The sequence below is a fragment of the Periophthalmus magnuspinnatus genome, chromosome 11 (genome assembly GCF_009829125.3).
Source record: "Periophthalmus magnuspinnatus isolate fPerMag1 chromosome 11, fPerMag1.2.pri, whole genome shotgun sequence".
Taxonomy (NCBI): Eukaryota; Metazoa; Chordata; class Actinopteri; order Gobiiformes; family Gobiidae; genus Periophthalmus; species Periophthalmus magnuspinnatus.
In genome coordinates, this window is record NC_047136.2 from 3384758 (window position 1) to 3409436 (window position 24679).

At 41.5% G+C, this 24679-nt stretch overlaps 1 protein-coding gene across 4 annotated transcripts in view; it reads left to right on the forward strand.

Annotated features, from left to right (window-relative positions):
- fhod3a (formin homology 2 domain containing 3a) overlaps nucleotides 1–24679 on the forward strand; it is an 87640-nt gene that overhangs the window by 13160 nt on the left and 49801 nt on the right. For all 4 annotated transcript variants that reach the window (XM_055225370.1, XM_055225368.1, XM_055225369.1 and 1 more), the window contains exon 3: nucleotides 5167–5234. In XM_055225370.1, the coding sequence (XP_055081345.1) occupies nucleotides 5167–5234 (68 nt within the window). The remainder of the gene's footprint in view (nucleotides 1–5166; nucleotides 5235–24679) is intronic.

Here is a 24679-nt window from a genome sequence, read left to right on the forward strand (position 1 = left end):
CTTCAGGTCTGTTTGTGATGAAGAAACAACATTAGAACAGATCAGAAAACATCGTGACATGGACGCTTTAAGTTATTAAGTTGAGACGCTGCAGGTGAAAAGGAAAAAATCTTAAATTTCGAGATATCCATTTGAAATCTCTCCTGTCGTTCACTCACATAAATGTAAGAAACAAATGTATTACAGGTTTTTCATCATGTCGTGTTTTTATATAAAACTAAGACATTTTATGTGTAAAAACAGCCAAAACTGACCATTTTTGGCCCATTCAAAACAGAAATATGAACAGAGCCAGGTCTAAATGTCTTGCTTCTTTTTGTTGTCGTATTAGAGACAAAAAAAATACACAGAGGTGATTTTATGTTAGCATCTGAGTAAACTGGATCTGACTGAAAATGTGCCTAAAAATTCAAATTTCGCCTCATTTTTTTGAGTTAACAGCCCCTTTTACCTTTAGTTCAGCAGTAGATTTACAATTCCAGGCCTGAAATGATCCAAATGATTCTAGTGAAGGTGTGTAAAGTTTAAAAACACAGTGGAGCGCTTCCTGTATTACCACACAATGACATCACAAGGTGGAACAGAGTGTTTTCTTGACTATTCCAATGCCTAACTTGATTTAAATGTCGTCAGTCAGTTGCGGGTGTTGCCTTGACGACGCTTTCTGTTGTCGCTTGTTGCCTGGTTACGTCCAGTGTTAGAACGTAATGAAGTAAAAGTAGTAAAGTACTGCACTTAAGTATACATTTTAGGTATCTGTACTTTACTTAAGTACATTTTACAGTGGATACTTTTTAGTTTTACTTGAGTACATTTGAGAGCAGTATCTGTACTTTCTACTCCACTACACTTTTGAACAGGACTGAAAAGAAAAACTTTCATCATTTGATAAAACAAAAATATACAAATAAAAACAGCTGGAAAAATGATCGATTCAATTGTTTCTGTTGAACAAAATTCAGCTCAAATCTTTATCAAAATCACCATTTGGAGCTTTATAAGACTCAAAATCTGTGTGAAAAACTTTTACTTTTTACTCTTTAAGTACGTTTTTAAAGTGGTACTACGTTACCTTACCTTATTTTTACTTAAGTAGACTTTTTCCTGTGATACTTTACTTTTACTTTAGTACATTTTTGCTGTGGTATCTGTACTTTTACTTCAGCTGTGACAAACTTCTCGACTGTGTGTAAACATGAAGACGCTGGGACGCTGAGATGTTTGACACTTAGCCATTGTTTTTAGTGACGTCACTCTGGGGGTGTTGTACATGTTTGTGCGTGGTGGCATGTCCTTTAGTTACCATGGTGACACAATGCGCACATTATCAAACACTGTCCAAAAAAGCTTTTAAATAGTCTGGGAACCTGTGATCAATACTCGCGTTCACGGTCTTGTTTAGGAGAGCGATTAACTGAAAAACTGTCGGCTAATGCTAGCTAGCTTGTGACTGTAATGTTACGTGAAAGAGACTCGTTTAACGGCACAAATCGAGCTAAAATCAGTAAATCCTGACAGATCGGACGGTGGACAGGGAGCTGCACTTTACAAATGTGCGGAAAACTTCAGCAGAGGAAGTTTTTGTGTTTAGAAAGAGACGACGTCAGCGTTCAGCTCCGGTCAAATGAAGCTCATCGAGGCCAGAGCAGCTACAGGAAATTCTGACCACGAGTATCATAGCAACCTAAGAGCATGGCTGGGGGCGGGGCTGTTGAAGGTAACGCCCCTTCCTGGCCACACCACTGGTTTAGCAGGGAGCGGGCGCTTAGCAACACGATCAATCAAACATGTTGCTAACGCTAGCGGGCGCAACCTGTGGGAAGAAGACGACTGATTTGTCTGTTATTAATGTTCATATCTTGATTTACAGACACAATAGAGAAATAAAAACCCCAGGATCATGTAGAGGGTTAATATGAACATTTAAGACCAAAATAACGAGTCTGACAGCAGCAGGTACTTCCTATTTGTAGCATGGCGGCTAGCAGGTTAACTACGTCCATGTATATATACTGTCTATGGAGTCAATGCTAATGTTAATGCTAACTTCTATCCAAATATTAAATACAACATAACAACAAAATGTAATTTGTTGTAAGGACGATTATTTTTAGGTGTTGATCATTTCAGTCAGCGGCGTTATTTAAATATTTATTAGACTTCGAAATTAGCATTAGCATTAGCATCGACACAAAAAGACGTCGCTTTGTAAACACAGACATATCCTCCGATTTGTAAAGTGTTAAACATGTTATCAGTGACGTCAACCTGCAGCTCCGTGTCCAGTGTCTGACCCTAACCTCCTGACCTCCTGACCTCTGACCCCTAACCCACCTGCAGCCCACGATCTGATCTGTCATTTAGCGATTTTAGCGCAGCTCATAGACATTAAGAGTGGAACTAGCCGCTGCCGTCGCGCACAGAGACAATTAATTAAATGTGCCTCAAGTTGTCGGAACAAATTTGAGGTAAATCTTTCAAATCGAATCAAAGTTCAGATAAAATATGAGTATTCTTTTGCTGTTATAAAATGTTGTATCTGAAACGAGGTGGACTCATGTTTCCACAGACCTGCATGTCACTTATCGCTCATTATCACCGGGACGATCAGGACCCAGACCAGCTGTTTGGACTGGGACTATGAGCAAAAGAAAGAAAATGAACCCCCATTCTGGACACTGCCTGTATCCTGCCGTATCACACACGTGTTTTTTTCCACAGTTGAGTGAGTGTTTGTGTGTTAGCATGCCGGTATAAGGACGTGTGTGTGTCTAAGTGTGTGTTGTGTCTATCTACTGTGCGTCGTCCTCAGGGCCCGGGAGATGTGCATCAGTATAAGTGGGAACGCTGCTCGTGCGCAATTTTATGGAAACTGTTTGGAATTTGTATCCCCACGCTGTAAAAACAACTAACTACCGTATTTTCCGGAATATAAGTCGCACTTTTTTTCATAGTTTATCCGGGGGTGCGACTTATACTCACATGCGACTTATATGTGAAATTATTAAAGTATATATATTCACATCTGTGTACCAGTGTCTACTACGCTACTATGATTTAGTGATTTGGAGTGAGATCCAGAGTAAACTTGTTGCTTGTTTTTTCTGCTTTATTTATCTGATTAACTGTTAATATCTTACGTTAACAAACCAGACACGTGTTCAGTTCTGTCTGTGCTTCATGTCGCTGAATAAATATAAATGTGTGACGTTAGCGTGATGTACTGATATTCAGCCTGTCGTTCCACATTTTATTTTTAATATTATAACTTACCTTTAACGATAAAATGTCTGTTCTTGGTCTCGGATTTTGTAAAGTAAATCTCCCTTATACTCCAGTGCGACTTATATATGTTTTTTTCTTCATTATTATGCATTTTTTGGCTGGTGCGACTTATACTCCAGAGCGACGTGTAGTCTGTACTTCCTCAGTGATTTTGAAAACGTCATGTCCAGGTGTAATGATGAGAATTTGTTTGGCTGACAACAAGTTTAGTTCACACTTTGACCAAGAAGTGTTTATATTTGAGCGTTCATATTGTCTCTAAGGCAGTGGCTCGACACAGTGGGTTTGGACATTTATATCTGACCAGCTGAAGGTTGTGTGACCCCTAAATTAAAAAAAAAAAAAATTAAAAATAAATAGCATTGCATTGGGCGGAGGCTGTCATTTGTCATGTTTCATAATTTTTCTCTTTGAATGCAGTTGAAACGCATTTCCCCGCGCACTTCTCTTCTCTGATACTGTGCAGCTGATGTCATCAACATTCCCTGGGGGTGTGATGCTAACTGTAAGCACTGCTCTGTCTACAGCTGTTACTCAATTTGATCTGAGCTTTAGTTTTTATTTGCATTGGGCGTCACGCAGGTCGATGTGGTGATAAAAATCCAATCATGATCTGACCCTCATGACGATCTTGTATCATTTTGTCATACCGTGAGTCGCAAATTTTTCCTGGGGGTGTGATGCTAACTGTAAGCACTGCTCTGTCTGCAGCTGTTCCTCAGTTTAGACTTTAATCTGAGTTTTATTTTAACACAATCTGACCAGAACGAGCTGATTTGTGCTGTTAAACGAGTCCCTCTCACATAATATTACACTCACGATCTAGCTAGCGTTAGCCAACAGTTTTTCAGTCAGTCACTAAATGCCTAAACAGTGTGTCACCACGGTACCTGCTGAGTATTCCGCCATAGACAAACATGTAGAACACCCGCAGCGTTATGTCACCGTAAAGTATCAGTCGAACAGCGTCCTCGAGTGTGAGCGACAATCATGGTGAAGTGTGAACTTTCAGAAGAAACAGATGACTTTGTTTTACCTCTTAATTCACTGAAATTAACTGAAGAATACTACCATAAATTTCAGATTATAAGGTGCTACTTTTCCCCCACGCTTTGAACCCTGCGGCTTATACAACGTTGCAGCTTATTTATAGATTTTTACCGGCTAAGGGCCACCGGCTTTTAAAATTTAGCAGGTGCGGCTTATATTCATGTGCGCATTATAGTCTGGAATTCCGGAAAAATTAACTGTGATCTGGCTGCAAGAAAATCGTGGTATTTACTTGTTTTTGAGTCTCCTGGTTATGAGCCTTGTCCCAGTTCTGACAGTTTTCTGGTGTGACGTTTACATGCGCTCGGAGAAACCAGGATACTCTACTGTGTATATATGAGGAATCTTGGATAATTAGAGAGGTACAGAGTGAGCCTGGTGTTAAAATGTGATCGTATTAAACAGTAGGTGGCTTTATTTTGGTATAAACAGGCCTGGTGACAGAAATATGGGGGCCCAGGGCAAGAAGCCTCACATGGACCCCCTCTAATATGAATGAATAACAGGAAGAGGGTCTAATTCTGGGCCCCTAAGACCCCTTTGTCCCCCCTGTTGACCGCCCTGGGTATAAAATAACGCTTTAATCCTGCTAGAAGTTTGAGTCGTTTTGGTAAAGTTGCTCTTCCTACTTCAGTTCGCACATGCTCAGTACAGCACCAGCGTCAGACCTCGTGTTGGAGCCTTGTGCAAATATTTATCACGCACTACAATGTCATTTCATTTGTCACACCCAATATTTCTTTCATGCTGATCACAAAATCCAACCTCAGCGATTTGTTTTGTTTTGTTTGGTACTGAGCGCTGACATCTTTCATCTCTGTCCCCCCTCAGATCCAGAGGCAAGAAGCACAGCGTCATTTTACGCACCCAGCTGACAGTCCGAGTCCACGCTTGCATCGGTGAGTCTCCACTGTGTTGGAAATACCATCGACTGTTTATATAAATGTACATCGCTAACCTGCTAGCTGCCACGTTCTAAACAGGAAGTGATCATGGACAACCACAACCAATTCATAACCCGCTCTACATGATCCTGTGGTTTTTATTTCGCTATTTTGTCAAGATATGAACATTAATAACAGACAAATCAGGCGCCTTCTTTCCCCGAGGCCGCTCCCACTAGCGTTAGCAACAGGTTTGATTGACAGTGTTGCTATGGAAGGGGTGTTACTTTCATCAGCCTCGCTCTGGATTGGCTCTTTGGTTGCTATGATACCTGTGTCACCTTCTCCCTCATGGTCGGCTCTTTACATATATATATTTTTTGTTAGAATCAGGATCTAACTGTGTGGAAAACATAATGATTTTAGTTGCAGTCACTTTTGTTAGCTTAAGCTCGTGTCAGGCTGAAGGAGCTCAACTCTTGACCTGGATCACTGGCACCTGCTCTGTACATCTAGGCTAAATATATAAATAGCCAAACATGTTAAAGTCTCACGTGAGCGCTACAGTTTACACTTAAAGGTCCTTATATGACGCCAAACGGACCCTCATCGACTTTAAACCTCGTTATAATGCAGTTATTTCTTCAAAAACAGACCTGGAGTTGTGTTTTGTTTCATTCACACATGTTTGAGTGACAGTCAAAATGCTCTGTTCCACCTTGTGATGTCATGAAGTGGGTGTTTTCAAGTTAACAGCTCCTTTTAGCTTTAGTTCAGCAGAGACATTAGAACAGAGATCAGAAAATAGTGTAACGTGGGCCGTTTAAAGTAAAGAGTAGAGCGGCTCATTTGTAAAACAGATATTTCACAATGGTCAAAATGAAATGGTCAGTTATGTAATAAACTATAACCTGTGTATAAGTCCATACTGTACTGTACTGTACTGTACTGTACTGTACTGTGCTGTGCTGTACTGTACTTTGCTGTGCTGTGAGGAGGCTGCTGTCTGCTGTGTGTGTGTCTGGATTAACTGAATTTGTGAATTACATAAATGCGACTCGTGAATGATTTTCAAACACTAATTCCACGGATGTTCTGCAGCTTAGAGGTTGTTTACTCAGTTCCTGCGTCTAGTGTCCTGTGTCATATCTGCACCATAGACTGTATATATAAATGGGCAGAGCTATCCTGCTAGCCACTGTGTTACAATTAGGAAGTGATCATGTGTGCACCTCCGGCTCAATCAACTCTGGCTCCAGTTCAGTTTTTGATAAACTGTGTCCTCTCTCTGTCTCTGCTGCTGTCAGACTCATTTTGGTCTTAAATGTTCGTATTAACCCTCTACATGATCCTGGGGTTTTTATTTTGCTATTGTGTTAAGATATTGTTGAGGAAATCAGCCTTTTCCTTTTGTGTTCGTTGGACAAAGAATAACCTTGACCCATAGATGAAATTCAAAGAAGAATTTACTTGATCAGCCAGTGAAGAGTAATACTTGTACAGAGTCTGTGTCACTGACATTCCCAGGCAGAGTCTGAATGTTTACACCTGTACAATGAGTTTTATACACATGGTTTAGACTTAGCGCCTCTTCGTTGGTGCACAGGCTCTTGGCACGTTGCACAGTCTTATCAGAATGAGATGAACATCCTCGCGGGGGGGTGTCTCTTGCTCCGATTGCTGAAACATATGTTGCTGAAACATATTTTGCCGGCTTGACCAGGGTGACGAGTCATGAGTCAGTAAATGCCTATCAATAGGTCATTGCCCTACTTAGTTATTTGATTAGATACATAGATAGATATAGAATATCTTGTACATTTCCTGAACATGTATCTGTGTCACACAGTGAGGTCTAGAGCTGAACGCTGTGGTGACGTCACACTCACCCAGTCCATGTCTTTACACAGTCTGTGTGTGTGTACTATTACTTATATTTACAGTACCATACTACAGCACATGTCTCAACATTTTGCTCATTGAATGGCTAAACTTTGAGATCAGTTTTAATATACAGGGGTGGGATTTAACAAGTTTTTTTCTTCCCGCTCCTTTTTGAGCTTAAATAAGAAAAAAATAGAAGATACATGTATACTGACTGCGTGTGTTCATTAATCTGCTTGAAATCATTTACATTAATACATTTGTTTCTCAGCTGATCAGTTTCTTTAAAGCATTTTTTACATTTTCAGGCTCCACATATGTTGTTACTTATAAACTGCAGATTTGTTTTTCTGTCCCGTTGGAAGTGTCTCAATGAGCTGCTTCAGTGCTGTTCTCATCACCCTCGATTAATGCGCTCTAATCCCTCAGAGCCTTGACCTTAAACTCGCCCGGATGGTGGTCAGCGCGCTCGCCACTAAATGAGAACGCTGCTGCATCCGACTGCGCGGCTTCAGTTCAGTTTTTTCCAGTGTTCCGTCGAGCTTTGCTCCCCCATCGAGTTTGGCTCTGGCTTTTATTTCTACGATTCAGTGAAGTATTCATCCCATCTCAGGAAGCACAATTTTATGTTACAATTTCACAAATGAACTGAAGAACATTTGAGCTCATGATTATTAAACATGTTTTATTTTACATTATAAATATTAAAAACTTTTAGAACAGGTGACCACAAGTTAGTGCTGCTGCTGATCTGTTATAATAATGACAGCACTATTTTACTAAACTTAATACTTTACTTTTTGGATGAGGCTAACTTTTTTTTTTATTATTACAATTTCAACTAGAAAATATCAATGTAAAAATGTAGAAATATGAATAATTTCTTGGTAAAATTACAACATTTGTAATTTATGTACAAGAAACAGCAGAGTTTTGGCTTCAGTGTTGTGAGCGTGTGCAGTAGTGTTCAGTAGTGTTCTGAGAATGTGCAGTAGTGTTCTGAGCATGTGCAGTAGTGTTCAGTAGCGTTCAGACCGTGTGCAGTAGTGTTCAGTAGTGTTCTGAGAATGTGCAGTAGTGTTCTGAGCACGTGCAGTAGTGTTCAGTAGTGTTCAGACCGTGTGCAGTAGTGTTCAGTAGCGTTCTGAGCATGTGCAGTAGTGTTCAGTAGCGTTCAGACCGTGTTCAGTAGCATTCTGAGCGTGTGCAGTAGTGTTCAGTAGCGTTCTGAGCGTGTGCAGGGGTGTTCAGTAGTGTTCAGAGCATGTGCAGTAGTGTTCAGTAGCATTCTGAGCATGTGCAGTAGTGTTCAGACCGTGTGCAGTAGTGTTCAGAGCATGTGCAGTAGTGTTCAGTAGCGTTCTGACCATGTGCAGTAGTGTTCAGACCGTGTGCAGTAGTGTTCAGTAGCGTTCTGAGCGTGTGCAGTAGCATTCAGTAGTGTTCAGACCGTGTGCAGTAGTGTTCAAACCGTGTGCAGTAGCGTTCAGTAGCGTTCTGAGCATGTGCAGTAGCGTTCAGTAGCGTTCTGAGCATGTGCAGTAGTGTTCAGTAGCGTTCAGACCGTGTGCAGTAGCGTTCAGTAGTGTTCTGAGCATGTGCAGTAGCGTTCAGACCGTGTGCAGTAGTGTTCAAACCGTGTGCAGTAGCGTTCAGTAGCGTTCTGAGCATGTGCAGTAGCGTTCAGTAGCGTTCTGAGCATGTGCAGTAGTGTTCAGTAGCGTTCAGACCGTGTGCAGTAGTGTTCAGTAGCGTTCTGAGCATGTGCAGTAGCGTTCAGTAGCGTTCTGAGCATGTGCAGTAGTGTTCAGTAGCGTTCTGAGCATGTGCAGTAGCGTTCAGTAGCGTTCTGAGCATGTGCAGTAGTGTTCAGTAGTGTTCAGACCGTGTGCAGTAGTGTTCAAACCGTGTGCAGTAGCGTTCAGTAGCGTTCTGAGCATGTGCAGTAGTGTTGGGACATACATCTTAACACATTTTGAATTCTGATATATCGCTGAAGTAAATACAGACGATAAACGATAATAGTGAAACTAATTTACGTCACTGACACAAAAACACAAGAGCAGATTTAAACCACAGAACTATTATAAATCTACAAAATGTTAAAACTCATGAGCTGCAATAAATAAACAGCAGAATGAAACAGTTTAGTACCACAGAAGTTGTTAAATTCAATCTTCTGTGGCTCAAATCTTATTATACAGCCAAAAAATAACCAGAAATTTCCCAGTAGTGTAAAGAAAATAAACACATGATAAATACTGACCCCAAAACGATTATTCTATGTAACATAAACTGAACGATGAGTCGACAGAGTGTGACAGGTTTAATCCGTTGGTGCTTTAGCTCTTGAAATGAAACATTCTTGTTTTGTTTTTTTAACTGGATTAGAGATTTTTTTGTTGGTAATCTTCTGTTTCAGATGATGTCTGGGGATTTGGTTGTATTGGGGACAAACGTTACAGAGGTTGTTGTGTAATCATTTATTCTTCAATTGATCCTCCTTAAAGGTCCTGTATTACACAAACATGACTCTGTGGGGTTTAAATCGTGTTATAATGCTGTTACCTCCTCAAAAACAGACCTGGAGTTGCGTTTTGTTTCTTTATTATTAGTCTGTCACATCTCCACACCTCAAAACGCTCCATTCCACCTTGTGATGTCATGAAGTGGTAGTTTTCAAGTTAACAGCTACCTTTTTTTTTACCTTTAGTTCAGTAGTAGATCAGCAATTCCAGAGCTGAAATGATCCAAATGATTCTAGAAATGAAGGTGTGTGGAGTTTAGAAACACAGCGGAGCACTTCCTGTATTACCACATGATGACATCACAAGGTGGAACAGAGTGTTTTCAGTTTGAGTGAACATTATCAGTTTGGGATCACTCTCTCTGAAAGCCATCGGGAAAGTGTTTTTTTTAAGTTTTTTTTAATGTATCGCTCTGGTCGGGCAAAGCGTTAAACTTTGGCTTAAACCCGCCCTGTTGAGGTTGTGTCTCTATGGTTCTCACTTACGTTATAATTTACACATTTTAAATCACAACATTCATCTAAAAACGACATAATAAAAGCAACAAGTCCGCCGATTTACGCGTCGGAAAACTGCGGCGTCCAACGGGAACTGACGTCGCCGTAAACGTCATCACAACAAAGCGGCGTGTAGCTGTTAGCGCCCCCTACGGACAGCTGCGTTTGTACCAAAATGACGCCGCGACGCCGCAGAATCCTACGAGTATCAGCGATTAAGAAAATAAAACTGGAGAAGGAAGTGCGTACGTCACAGTGGAGGTGAAAACGGGGGCAGATAAACAAAATGGCGTCTTGAAAATAGTCGTTTTTGAAGTTGTATTTGGAGCGATTCATGTTTGAGTAAATCTTTAGAGGCTCAATGAAGGAAAAAAACGACTATAACGTGTTTAAAACCTCTGAAAAGTCCATTTTGCAGCACAGTTCTGCTTTAAACTCCAGTCCAGACCTCTTTTTCTGGACTCACATGCACACACCACTCCGCTCGTTGTATTTATGTGTATTTCTGTTATATTGAGTCCACATTCGTCTGCGTTGCCATGTTTGCTTTGGTTTGTTTGGGTGCTTCTGTCCAAACCACAGTGCTGCCCTGTGATTGGTCACATGGGTCCCAGCCGCCGGCGGATTCAAGCTCAAACGCAGCAGTGGGAGCGGGTTTTTACATCCAGACAATGCTCCAAAAAGATCCTTGTGTTTGCGAACTAATATTACGAGAACTGAGCGGAAACGGGGACACGCTAACGTTATTATTAGCGTTTCTTGGAATAGTCGACGTAAAACTGGGAATCGCGGGGTCCGTCATGATTCGATGCACGATATATGGCTCGCGGTACGATATTATCACGATTTTTTGTTTTGTTTTTTAAGAACCAAATCCATTTTATCAACAACATTTCTTCGTTAAACTGCTACGTTTGCAAATTAATATGAAATGCTTCTATTTTAAAAGGCACATTTGACGCTGTTTTCTGATGTTTTAATGTTGTTTCCTCCTCACAAACAGACCTGGAATTGGGTTTTTTTTTTGTTTCATTCACACAAACCCTGCATATTTAGGCTTCTCTCAAACAGAAAACACTCTGTTCCACCTTGTGATGTCATCATGTGGCGATACAGGAAGTGCTCCGCTGTGTTTTTAAACTCCACACACCTTCATTTCTAGAATCATTTGGATCATTTTAGCCCTGGATTTGCACCAATCTCTACTAAACTAAAGATAAAAGGAGCTGTTAACAACTGTTGACAACTACCACTTGATGACATCACAAGGTGGAACGGAGCATTTTGAGCTTTGGAGACATTATAGTCTAATAATAAAGTGTGACTCAAACATGTGTGAATGAAACAAAACACGACTCAGGTCTGTTTTTCTTTATTCTACATGAAGGGCATAGTATAAACACGGTCGAGTCTTTGTCTTCTGATCTGAAGGTTGCCGGTTCGAACGCCGCTTTCGATATAAACATCATCAATTGAGCGTTCGTTGTTGTGTCCTTGGGCAAGACACTTAACGCGCCTCGGCCCCAGTGTCTGTGTACTCTGTTTGTGAATGTGTGAGTGGTTCCTTGATGCAAAGCTCTATATAAAAATGTGACCGTTTACCATTTAAAACACCCCAAAAAATCCTCTTGGCGATATATCGATACACAAGCCCACGATAATGATACTGTACCAAGTATCACGATATTTCAAAATTCTTATATTTTAGCTGTTTTTTATTGAGTAGTGTGTATAAACCTGCCATGATCACAAAAGAAATTATATGAAAACTGAAACGATATATAATGGGGCTCAATTTTTTATCATAATCATAATTGTTTTGATTTTTTTGCAGACCGTTTTTTTGTTCTAAAACGATAAGATCTGACTTGTAGAGCTGTGAATAACTTCATTTTATGGCTAACTATTGGTACATTCTGCTTTTTATACGTCTTTTAATGAAACGATCTATTTAAAAAACGGTTCACTGTGATTATCTTGCATTATAAAGTCGTTTCAATATTACCGTTTATCGCGATATTCCTCTGTAGCGACACATCGAGCTTCCAAATGTGTTATCATGACAGGTCTAAGTGCGTCCGAGCCAATCACTGCGGTCAGAGGCATAGTTTGGCCGGGGCTCCGTGTATCTCTTGGCGTTCCGGCGGCGTGGGCCTGTGCGTCGGGGTTAAGTTTAGCCCCCGGGGTGAGTTTGATGCAGGCTCTCGGCAGCAGCGGAGGGGTGGAGACAGGAGGTGGTGCCGGCACGGAGCAGAGGTGGAGGTGTTATCTTTAGAAAGTGTTGACAGCGCAGACACATGTGAGGAAGAGCCGTGCCAAGCTGCGGCTCGGCTCATTAGACGCTGGAAATTAAAGAAACAAATGACATCATACGGAGAGGTTTTGTTAAAGTCGACGCGGACACGGACCACACAGACTATCCCCGACTGTTTTTGTAACAGCCACTTTTGTTATCCTATTTTTAACGTAATTACATGTTTACGTTCGCGAAGTCTAACAATATCTGTAAAGCTGAACAAAAGCGCGTGTGTTTTGAGTCCGTAGCTTAGCGTTTTTCGAGGTCTTTCGTTCGGCCTCGCTGCTGAAGAACACGTCGAGGAAAAGGGTCGATTACAAGTCACACGATTAGATTTTAGTCTTGTGCATAAACCGTACACACTGATATGGGATTTAACCATCGACTATACGCGTAAATAGACGTAGCTAACCTGCTAGCCGCCGCCTTCACGCAGGTTAAACTGGACTCAAATGCAACACAAAGAAATACTGTACCGCCACACGTCTTAGTCTCAGTGAATAAAGAAGGTTTATTCAGGAAACGGAGCCTGCGTGTGTCTCTCGTGATGGAACAAATGAAATGACAATCCAGCAACGACGCAATGAGCAATGAATATAGGCTCCCCTGGGCTGATTAGCGAAAAGAAAACAAGGAAAACAGGGAGGTAACAATAAGAAGGACTGGAACAGACGGGAAAATTAAAGAACAGGTCACTCAGACAGAGATTAATACAAGTTCAAAATGCAGACGGGCAAATAACAGATACGTGTCTTTCAAACTGGCAGAACTGTGACACCCGCGTTCTGGCTCCAATTCACTTTCTACTGAAAAACTGTCATCCTTCTCTCTGTCCCTGCTGCTGTCAGACTCGTCATTTTGGTCTTAAATGTTCGTATTAACCCTCTACATGATCCTGGGGTTTTTATTTCACTATTGTGTCTGTAAATTAAGATATGAACATTAATAATAGACAAATCAGGCGCCTTTTCTTTCCCCGAGGTTGCTCCTACTAGCGTTAGCAACAGTTTGATTGACAGTGTTGCTAAGCGCCCGCTCCCTGTTAAACCTCGCTCCTGATTGGCCGTTTGGTTGCTATGATACTCGCGGTCGGAGCTGCAAATATGAAACTCTGCTCCAAATTGGCCGCTTTAACCGTTAGCCTCGATGAGCTTCATTTGACTGGAGCTGAACGCTGTGGGTGACGTCACACTCACCTCTTTGTCCAGTCTGTGGATTTAACTGATTTCTTTTACACAAAAACAGTATTATGTCCTTCGCACCTATTGAATCCAGCCTCATTTCTGTGGCTGGACAATGGAGGAAACTCAATAATAACAGTGTAAGTGTGACGAGAGAAAAAACACGTGCCTCCGGTTTCTAGAAAATGGTTTACTGGACACTCCTTCCCTTTGACCTATGAGGACTGTAGGCCAGCGGTTACACCCGATTAACAATACCACTGCTTTTCTCGTAATTATAAATCCAACAATACTAGTACAACATAAGTTACAACTAAAATATTTTCTTGTTTTTTTATAACATTTAAAACAGGAACATTATTAAGGATGTAAAATGAGTTGCAAAGAGTATTTCACATTCAAATTCCACTCAGTGCCACCTTTATTTTAAATGTGAAATCATTCTGTCGCGCCCCCTGGCTAGTGTTCGCATCGTAAACTGTAAAAAGAAGTGGACTAAGTGAGTGTGACGTCACCCACGGCGTTTAGCTCCAGTCAAATGAAGCTCATCGAGGTTAGAGCGGTTATAGCGGCGAATCTGGAGCCAAGTTCTGACCACGAGTATCATAGCAACCAAAGAGCCAATCCAGAGTGAGGCTGTTGAAAGTAACACCCCTTCCCGACCGCACCGCTGGTTTAGCAACGCTGGTTTAGCAACGCTGTTAATCAAGCCTGTTGCTAATGCTAGCAGGAGCAACCATGGGGAAGGTTGCTCCTGCTAGCTAGATTCGTCTGTTATTAATGTTCATATCTTGATTTACAGACACAACAGTGAAATAAAAACCCCAGGATCATGTAGAGGGTTAATATGAACATTTAAGACCAAAATGAGTCTGACAGCAGCAGGTACAGAGAGAGGAGACACGGTTTTTCAATAGAAAGTGAATTGGAGCCAGAAGTTCGCCCATGATCGCTTCCTATTTGGATATTTGGAACGCGACAGCTAGCAGGTTAGCTCCATTTATCTATACAGTCTATAGTTAGCATATTCCCGTACCCCTGATTGAGTAACACAGCTGTATATTGCTTTTTATATTTGACCAAAATGAGTAATCGATTCTACATCAATTTATTCAGGGTAAAACTGAAAATAGATGTTGTTTAGTTCAGTTAAACATGATCAAAAGTTCATTCAGCAGAACTCAAACAGCACCCTCCTCTCTAAGACGTCTGTTTGTGAGCGTAAACCGTTATCGTCCCACGCGTTCACAGCAGCCGACAGCAGTCACCGGCGTATGTTCCTCTCCCGAAGGCGTATTGTTGTTGACGTTTCCTGAAGAAGCGACACAAGAGGGAGGTCCCCAGCTGCTCGTAACAGCGCTCCAGTGCGAGCCGGCCCCGCTCTGGGAGATAAGGCCTGGTAATGGCATCGTGTGACTCAGAGATAATGCGCAGTAATGGTCCAGTTTGAGCCGACAGCTGGGCCCGGGGTAAAGCCGGAGTCAAACAAGTTTTTCTGACACACTGGAGTCAAAAGTGGGCCGCGCTCACACACACGGCACTGGGCTCTTGTTGCTCCAAATGTTTCTATTACCAGCTGTATATTTATGGCTGTCAGACGGGGCAGCTGCCATTATGAGGACTTTTTTAAAATGTTTTATTTATTTAATGCAAGACGGACAAATATAGTGACACATTTACAGGAGCGACAAGTGATAAGACATGGCCCCTAACCTTTAAATATTTATTCTTTTTAGCATGACTCGGTAAAAACCTTATAGAGATAAAGCTGGACAGGAAGTAGTGACGCTAACAGAGAGGTCGCCGGGCGCTACTGTGCACAGTTGTCCCTCGCTACGTCGCGGTTCACCTTTCTCGGTCTCGCTGTTTCGCAGATAAACGTTGGATCGCAGTGTGACTCTGAAGTGCTGTACGTTTGCAATTTGTTTTCTCCACCGACAAAACCCACAATGTCGATGAAACGTTCTGCACCGACAAAGACGCCTACGAAGGTTTGAACTTTGAGAGAGAAATGTGAGAAAATGTTAACGCCTGTGTGAGAAAAGTGTATAAAGTGTGTGGTGAGGGGTTTTACAGACAAAAACATAGAGAATAATTGTAAAAAATAAAGGTAATACTTCACCTATTTCGTCTATTACGGGTTATTTTTAGAACGTAACCCCAGTTTATCCAATCAAACGCTAGAATACAGAATCCAGATGGTTCTAGTGCTGGTGTAAAGGAAAGGGTGGAGGTTTTAATAAGCCTCTGTCTCTTCTGTTTGTTTTTTTTCTTTTGTGATCTCATAAATGTTCTGGACAAACCACAAGAATGATGCTAAAACGACAGCCACACCATCCACGTTTACAGACACACTCACTGTACTTCATCTAGTTTAAATAAAGTACTTTTACCCTGGTCAAGATAATTCAAGATATCACCAGACTTGCCCCAGACATTAAAAGTTTTACATATATATCACACAAAACGGACTCTTGTGAGGTTTAATCTGTGTTATAATGCTGTTATTTCATCAAAAACAGACATGAAGTTGTGTTTTGTTTCATTCACACGTGTTCCGTTCCACTCTGTGATGTCACGAAGTGCTAGTTTTCAAGTTAACAGCTACTTTTAACCTTTCGCTTAGTGGAAATTCGCAATTCCAGACGCTGAAATCACTACAACTGATTCTAGTGAACTTGTACCCCGTTTAAAAACACAGTGGAGCACTTCCTGTATCACCACACGATGACATCATAAGGTGGAACAGAGTGGGTTTTTTTTCAGTTTCAGAGAAGAACTTAGCCTAAATATGTGCTTAAACATGTATGAATGAAACAAAACACAACTCCAGGTCTGTTTGTGACGAGGAAACGACATTAGAACATAAAGAGAATAGAGAGAATAGTCTATAACCTCGAATATTTAAAGTGCACATAGTTTCCTCCGGTGATTGACAGCAGAGGTCTGGACGCTCTGATCCGCACGAGCCAAACGCACCGGCTCAGCACAGGCTCGGCGCTGTCACTCATCCACTTTAATCTCCCTCTCTGTGATATCTTTAGTGTAACCGGGTTCGCTGTTTGTGTTTTGCGGCGTGTGTTTGACTTTCAATGAGTGGTTATACATCCTAAACAAACAAACCGTGTTCCTTCCTTTGGTTCTTGTTCACAGAGGCAAAGCGCTACGTAAAAAAAATCATGAGAAATATTTTCCCCTCTGTCTGACCAGCCCTTAGACCCCGAGGAGTGACTGCGCTGTACCCACATGAGTCATGGCTCACGGGCTGCTGACATGGAGCTGATGGGGCTTTGGGGAAGGAAGAGCAGAGCGAAGAAATGGGAGAATAACTTAACGGCATAAGCTGCTGCTGCTGCTCCTAAACGCTAAACGCGAGCTCGTAACAGGCATCGATCCTGCAGCTGTTCACATGTTTCTGCTGTACGGGACGAGGACGCAGACGGGGCGATGGGTGGAAAGGATCTGTGTGACTCTGTGAAGTGTGGAGAATCAGGCCACACAGTCGTTCTTTTTAGAATAAGTCCCGGTTATACTAAAGATAAAAGAAAATCTATATTTAATTTGAGAAAGTAAAGTCACGTTTTTGGTGGGAGAGCAGCTCCAGGTCGTGTCTCTCCAAGAACATTACAGTAAAACAAAAATTCAAATCTGTCAACTGGACAAAACGTTGTAGAAGTGAAGACGTTTGGCGGCTTCTTCAGTTCTGGTCAGATTACTGCTGCATTGTGTTCTGTGTTCTGATTGGCAGGGGGGTTACGTTCTAAAAATAACCCGAAATCTGCGAAGTATCAGCTTTATTTTTTACAATTATTCTCCATGTTTTATGTCTGTAAAACCCCTCACCACACACTTTATACACTTTTCTCACACAGGCGTTAACATTTTCTCACATTTCTCTCTCGTTTAAACTCTCTCAAAGTTCAAACCTTCGTAGGCGTCTTTGTCGGTGCAGAACGTTTCATCGACATTGTGGGTTTTGTCGGGGAGAAAACAAATTGCAAACGTACAGCACTTCAGAGTCACACTGAGATCCAACGTTTATGTAAATTTGTCTGAACACAATACACGCTCATAGGGGGTAAAAAAAAAGCATGCAAAAGTGCATTAAAACGTTCTGCAAAACAACGAGACCACGAAAGGTGAACCACAATATAGTGATGGACAACTGTATTGTCCTAAGTGTATGATATTATAGTGTGAGGAATGTTGAGACGTGTGAATGGCACACAGCCTGCAGTCCTACAGAACAATGACTGTCATAACTGTGGATGTGGCAGCTTTGTGTCTAAGCTCTCGTTTCACTCAAACAGGAGCAGCCAGCTGTTGGGATCTGGCAGCACAGGCTGCTGTTTGGGGTTAGCTCTCCCAAGGCACGCTTCATTTACTGGAATCAAGCACAAAATATATCACTGGAAATCTGCGTATGTGAGCATCACGGCTCAGTGGTCCACATGCACCCCTGTGTGCCTACACAAACCCGGCTCTGGTCTGTTTGAGTACTTTTCAGCCTATTACATAACATAATAAAACATTACAGTGGCTGAAGGTAAACATGCCCCAAACACAGCGGAGAATGTGCAGGCTTGGCATCTGAGGCGGACGTGAGTTTGAGACGTGATGGCTTTAAGAGATGTGAGGAATGAGACAGGCACAGGGAGAGTTTCCAGAGAGCTGCTCCATCGCTTTGGTGAGGAACACAAGGGAAAACGAAGCAGGAGCAAATGCACCTGCCAGATTATGACAGGAGTGTCGACCTGTCAATCATGTGCAGGTGCAAAAGGCACAAAGAATCCAACGAATCCACTTCCACAGAGGCGTTCTGTTTGTTCTGCTTATTTCCATATAGCCACAGTTGCTCTGTCTCAAAATATTGTTAAGACAGTTGATACTTTGCAGTGACATCACGCGGGGGGGGGGGGGGGGGGGGTTCTATATGTATGTGTATGGTGGAATGTTCAGCAGTTACAGAATGAATGAATCTATTTTACTATTGTGTCTCGCAATAAATACCGAGCTCTTTAATGAGCTTATAAAACACCATTAACAAAATACAGTAAAATACAACATGCCTGTTACCATGGCGACACAATGCACACATTAGCAAACACTGCTCAAAAAGAGTTTAGTCTGAAACTCAAGAAAAAACACAAAATAAATTTAAACAGCACATTTTCAGGAGCCTGTGATCAATCCAAGCGTTCATGGTCGTGTTTACGAGTTTGATTTTACACAAAAAGGTGAGAGGGACTAATTAAAAAACTGCTGACTAATGCTAATGCTAATGCTAGCTAGCTTGTGACTGTAATGTTATTTGAAGCGGAATTGTTTAACGGCACAAATCAGCTCATCTGCTGTAGTTCCAGCTAAATCAGTTCTTTCTGGTCAGATCATGTTGAAATAAAGCACAGATTAAAGTCTTCAGACATAGCAGTGCCTAAGGTTAGCATGACACATAGGGCTCTTACATTTAAACTACATCAGTTCATTATAAAGTGGTTTGAACTGACAAAAGCATACATGTGATTCTATATGAGGGTTAGTTTTGTGTAGTTTTGTCAGTAAAAGAGAGAATAAACAGGTGATGTTGAGCAGGGGCGGTGCAGGTGGGGGGGTCTTGAGGGGCCCTAGCCTCCCCTAGAATGGCCAATGCTCCCCCATAGCTCCCCCAAAGACTTTTCCTCACTTTCATAGTACATCCAGTTTCAACTAAAGTTTTTCAAATGGCAACCACAGAAATCCACCTTAGTTTTTATAAGTCACTGCATTTAAATGTGTTTGAAACAGTGAAACACACATGTTGGGGGTGGGGCTCTGCTGTTAAAAGGCTCTAAATGAACTTGTTAAGTGAGTACCCACATTGAAGACCTTAGCCCCCCTCCCCCTCCTTACCTCCTCCAAACAAAAATGTCTGGTCTTACGTTTCATAATGAGCCCTGAAACAAGGCCTGGGACAATATTGAAATTTTGTGTGATGATTAATAACTGTGATTAACGATTATGTCACGATTATGATTAAAGTTGTTATGGATATGAATAATTTTAACTTTAACAGATAATATTATAGATGAGCAGGGCCGTCAACTGAAATTTGGAGGCCCTGGGCAATAAGCCTCACATGGGCCCCCTGTAATACAAATTAATAAGAAGAGGGTCTAATTCTGGGCCCCCTAACATCTTGGGCTCCCGGACAACAGCCCCCTTTGTCCCCCCTTGACGACTCCCCTGTGGATAAGTCATTTTTCTGCACGTTCAGGTGATATAAAGACGATTATCTTTGTTGGAGATTATCACAATTATATAAAATGTCCCATGAGCGTTTATTGCCGACCCTTTTTAATCACGATTAAACAACATTATTGTTTATTGTTTATTGCTCCATCCCTAGCGGGCACATGCGCCACCGCTGCACATGGACCAATTAGCGAGGACGCTCCAGAAAGCTCTAGAAAAACAAAGACCCGTGAAGGGAAGGACGTACATGGGGACAGTGGGATGTTGTTGTGCACGTGCGTCGCTGTATGTGGGAATGGACCTCGTAATATTTCTCACAATCGCCTGTTGTGTGGGGCAACTGGGTCAGGTTCACAAGTGTAGGATCAGCAATTTAAAGAGGCATTGTGGAGCTTTTCTGCTGGTCTGTCGTGTAATTATTCACTCACTCACCCGTGTTTTATTGTTAAATCAGACCTGTTGTGCTTGTTATGTTAGAATTTGCACATTTTAAATCAAAATATTCATCTAAAACAAGTTAATAAAAGAAGTGAATCCGCTGATTTCCACGTCGGAAAACTGCGGCGTCCAGTGGGAGCTGACGTCGCCGTAAACGTCCTCACAACAAAGCGCCGTGTAGCTGTCAGCGCCCCCTATGGATAACTGCACAACACACTAACGAGCAGCACATTTTTTTTAAAGTTGTGCCCAAATAACGACGCGATGTTTCATGATTTATAAACTAAAACTGGAGAAGGAAGAGCGTATGTCACAGTGGGCGTGTACCAGTGGGCGTGTCACAGTGGGCGTGTCAAAGTGGGCGAGTACCAGTGTCCGTGTACATCACAGTGGGCGTGTACGTCACAGTGGGCGTGTCCCAGTGGGCGTGTCCCAGTGGAGGTTAAACAGGGGTAAATCAACAAAATGGCGTCTTGAAAATAGCTGATTAAACATTTCGCCTGAGCTAAAACCCAACAAAAACTCCACAACACAGATGAAGGAAACCCAAAGTCAAACGTCTGGAGGAACTCACTGCTACACAAACAAACACGTTTCCCTGAACATGTGCTTCAGCCGCAGAGCGACCAGAGGCAGAGCGCTGTGCCCTTCACTCGGCCCTGGCATCTCTGTCCCAGTCAAAGCCACCTCCAAGAATAGTCTCCCACAACACAAACAAACCCAACGTCAGCCTGCGCTCCCCATGTGTTACCACGGCGATGACAGGCCAGAGCCGACCGAGCGGGGCACTCACACCGGATATTTTAATTGACACTGTTATGCTATCGTTAGCTGTTCACTAATTATTTCACAAAGCTCTAATAAAACTCTTGTGGTTTTGGATGTAAGATGCAAGATTTGTGTAGAAAAAAATCTGTACTGTTTGAACCTGGACTTTTCATCTGTTGACGTACGGCTAGCTACAAACAATAGCTTCGTTAGCGTTAGCATTTTGAGACTGCTGCCTTATGCACGATTACGGAAATAAATACGAGAATCTCTGAGCATGTTTTTGAGGAGAAAACTATTTAACATAAAGGCTAAAAGTGAAAAAAGTTGATTTTGTTTAAAGATGCACAATGACGCTGAGCTTCCCTGTCTCCACGGAAACAAGCAAGTCAAAGGTCAGATCTGTGGAGAGGTGACCCCGCTGAACAAAGTAAAAAATAAAAATAAAAAATTAGACCTTTTCTGCAAACTGGACTTTTCAGAGCTTTTAACCATGTTCTAGTCGTTTCTTCTCACTGAGCGTCTGAAGTTGTATTTGGAGTGATTCATGTTCGAGTTTAATCTTTAATCGACTATTTTAAAGACGCCATTTTGCCGATCTACGCCCGTTTAACCTCCACTGTGACGAACACACTTCCTTGTCCAGTTTTATTTTATTAATCGGTGATACTCGTAGGATTTGGCAGCATTACGTCTTAATTTTGGTGTGAATGAAAAAAAAAAATCTGCTGCTCGCTAGTGTGACCTGCATCTGTCCATAGGGGGCGCCGACAGCTACACGGCTCTTTGTTGTGATGACGTTTACGGTGACGTCGGCTCCCGTTGGACACCGCAGTTTTCTAACGTGGAACTCGGCGGATTTGTTTCTTTTGTTAAGTCGTTTTAGATGAATATTGTGATTTCAAATGTGTAAATTATAACACAAGCACAACAGGTCTGATTTACGTTAGTCAAATGCCACTACCACCTCTTTTTTTTGTGATTATAATTATGAAAATGGGAATTATCCAAAAGTTAGAGATGGTCAATCCTCTGTATCTTTATGGGGGATTCTGGGATGACTTCATGTACTGGTGTAGGTAACATTTCCAGGCCAGTATTTTTCTTCTTCTGCAGATTTTGGCTATTTATAATAAAAATATAGTCACAATGAGGAGGCTGTGTGTTATATAGATCATAATCAAAAGTACTGCACATTACATTACATCTAAGAACATGTATTTATTTACTTCATGTGGACCAGAGATGTTCAAATAGTGATTTTTATATCTGCAAATATTTGTTACCGGCCACAACAGCGAGACAAATAGGAGACATTAGTATAGCTGAAAAAAAACATACTGCATTTTCCAGACTATAATGTGTATATGTGTATATTTTATCATTATTATAACTTAACTTTAAAGATAAAATGTCTGTTCTTGGTCTTGGATAAAGTAAAATTCCGATGCACGACTTATATGTGTTTTTTTTCTTCATTATTTTGCATTTTTTGGCTGGTGCGACTTATATTCTGGAAATTATGGTACATGCTTTTGCTTAACTAGAAGTAAAGTTGATTCTATTTGCTGCAGTCTGTATTATGGAACAGCGCCCTCTACCTGTCGGATCGTCTCAGTCTTTAGCGCAGTGTAAGACTAGACTAAAAACCCACCTCTTCTCCCTGGTATTTAACACAATTTACACAGAATATCTTGGTGTTTTATTGTTTTTTTCTCTACGTATCTTGTGGTTTTATGTTTGTTTTGTTTTATGTGAAGCACTTTGCTGAGCTCCAGTCGTTTTAAATGTGTTTTATTCTGTAGTTTATAAAGCTTTTTTTACTATTAGCTCCTGGGTTCTGCAAATATTTAAACCTCTTGAGCTAATCGTTTAAATAAACACATTGCCGGGTCGTCTTTGTCATATTCGTTTCCATTCTCTCACGGATCCATTGAGACTTTGTTGATGTCGTTCTCCGCTGCGCCACTGTCATGATCTGCGCCGCCCTCGTCATCGCTCTGGCCCTCGCCGTCTGCACCAACAGTAACAAACTCAAAACAAACACTGAATATCCAAGTCAGCTTCTGCGATCTCCGCGAGCTGCCAATTAATACTTTTCCAACCGTTTGAGCAAAGAAATAATGCGTTATTGTCAAAGCAACGGCCGATCGTGGTTTTATTTATGCTGAAACAAATGAAACGTGAAAAGCTGCACAGTATTATGGGAAATATTCAAGATACAGCTTCCCAATTCCCCATTTTGTTCAGATACAGAAGTAAGACGTTACTCAAGGAAACGTAAAATTATCCCATGAAAAAATCAACTTAATTAAAAGTATTAAAGTATCTGTTTTAAAATGTACTTTAAGAGTAAAAAGTAAAAGCGTTGTTCATTTGTTAAACTGTTAAATGTAGTGATATTGATTCAAATGAGACGTATTTTGATCACAGTAACAATACACATCTTTTTTTTTTTTTCTCATGAATTTTGTGTATTTATTTTTCTTTTGCTCAAAGCCGAAGCTTAAACTCGAAAACTTTAGTCAGGATGTTTCCACGAACATGGTAAAAAATAACCCCTGAAATCCCCTGAAATATGAAAAGTACTTTTTACTTTTCAGTCCTGTTCAAAAATGTAGTGGAGTAGAAAGTACAGATACTGCTCTCAAATGTACTCAAGTAAAAGTAAAAAGTATCCACCGTAAAATGCACTTAAGTAAAGCACAGATACCTAAACATTCGACTTAAGTACAGTACTTTACTACTTGTACTTCTTTACTTTTCACCATGAGAAACAACATAAGGAGAATATAACAGTCACAACAAAATCTGGATGTTTGAAATAGTTGTAGAATAAACTGCAGTAGCCCGACAGCAGAAGAGAAGAAGTGTGACGCAAGAGAGGTTTATTTACCCCGAGTCCAGGACCCAGCCCCCGGAGACACGACCCCTCGAGGCTCTGACGCACTGGTACAGTCCAATCCATAGACTGTTTATATAAATGGACATAGCTAACCCGCTAGCCGTTGCATTCCGAACAGGAAGTGATCTTGGCAACGCTTCCGGCTCCATTAACTCTGGCTCAATCGGGTGCCTTCTTTCCTTGAGGTCACTCCTGCCACGGTGGTACGTTCAACAGCCTCGCTCCGATTGGCTCTTTGGTTGCTATGATACTTGTGGTAGGAACTCCAAATATGAAACTATGCTCCAAATTAGCCGCTATAACTGCTAGCCTCGATTAGCTTCATTTGACCAAACGCTGTGGGCGACGTCACACTCACTTAGTCCACGTCTTTATACAGTCGATATCTTCAGAATAATAATATCTGTATTTATTAACCAATGCTCTTTGACATACTTCAAGACCTCACTGGTAATTAAACTATTAACTAATTAAATTAACAACTTAAAATAAAACAAAATTCTGAAGTGAGTTCCTGTATCTGTAGAGATGTTACTGCTTGATTGACAGCGATGCTAAGTGCCGTTGTGGGCGGAAAGGGGCGTTACCTTCCACATCCTCGCTCCTGATTGGCTCTTTGGTTGCTATGATACTTGCGGTCAGAATCCTAAATATCAAACTCTGCTCCAAATTAGTCGTTATAACTGCTCTAGCCTCGATGAGCTTCATTTGACTGGAGCTGAACACTGTGGG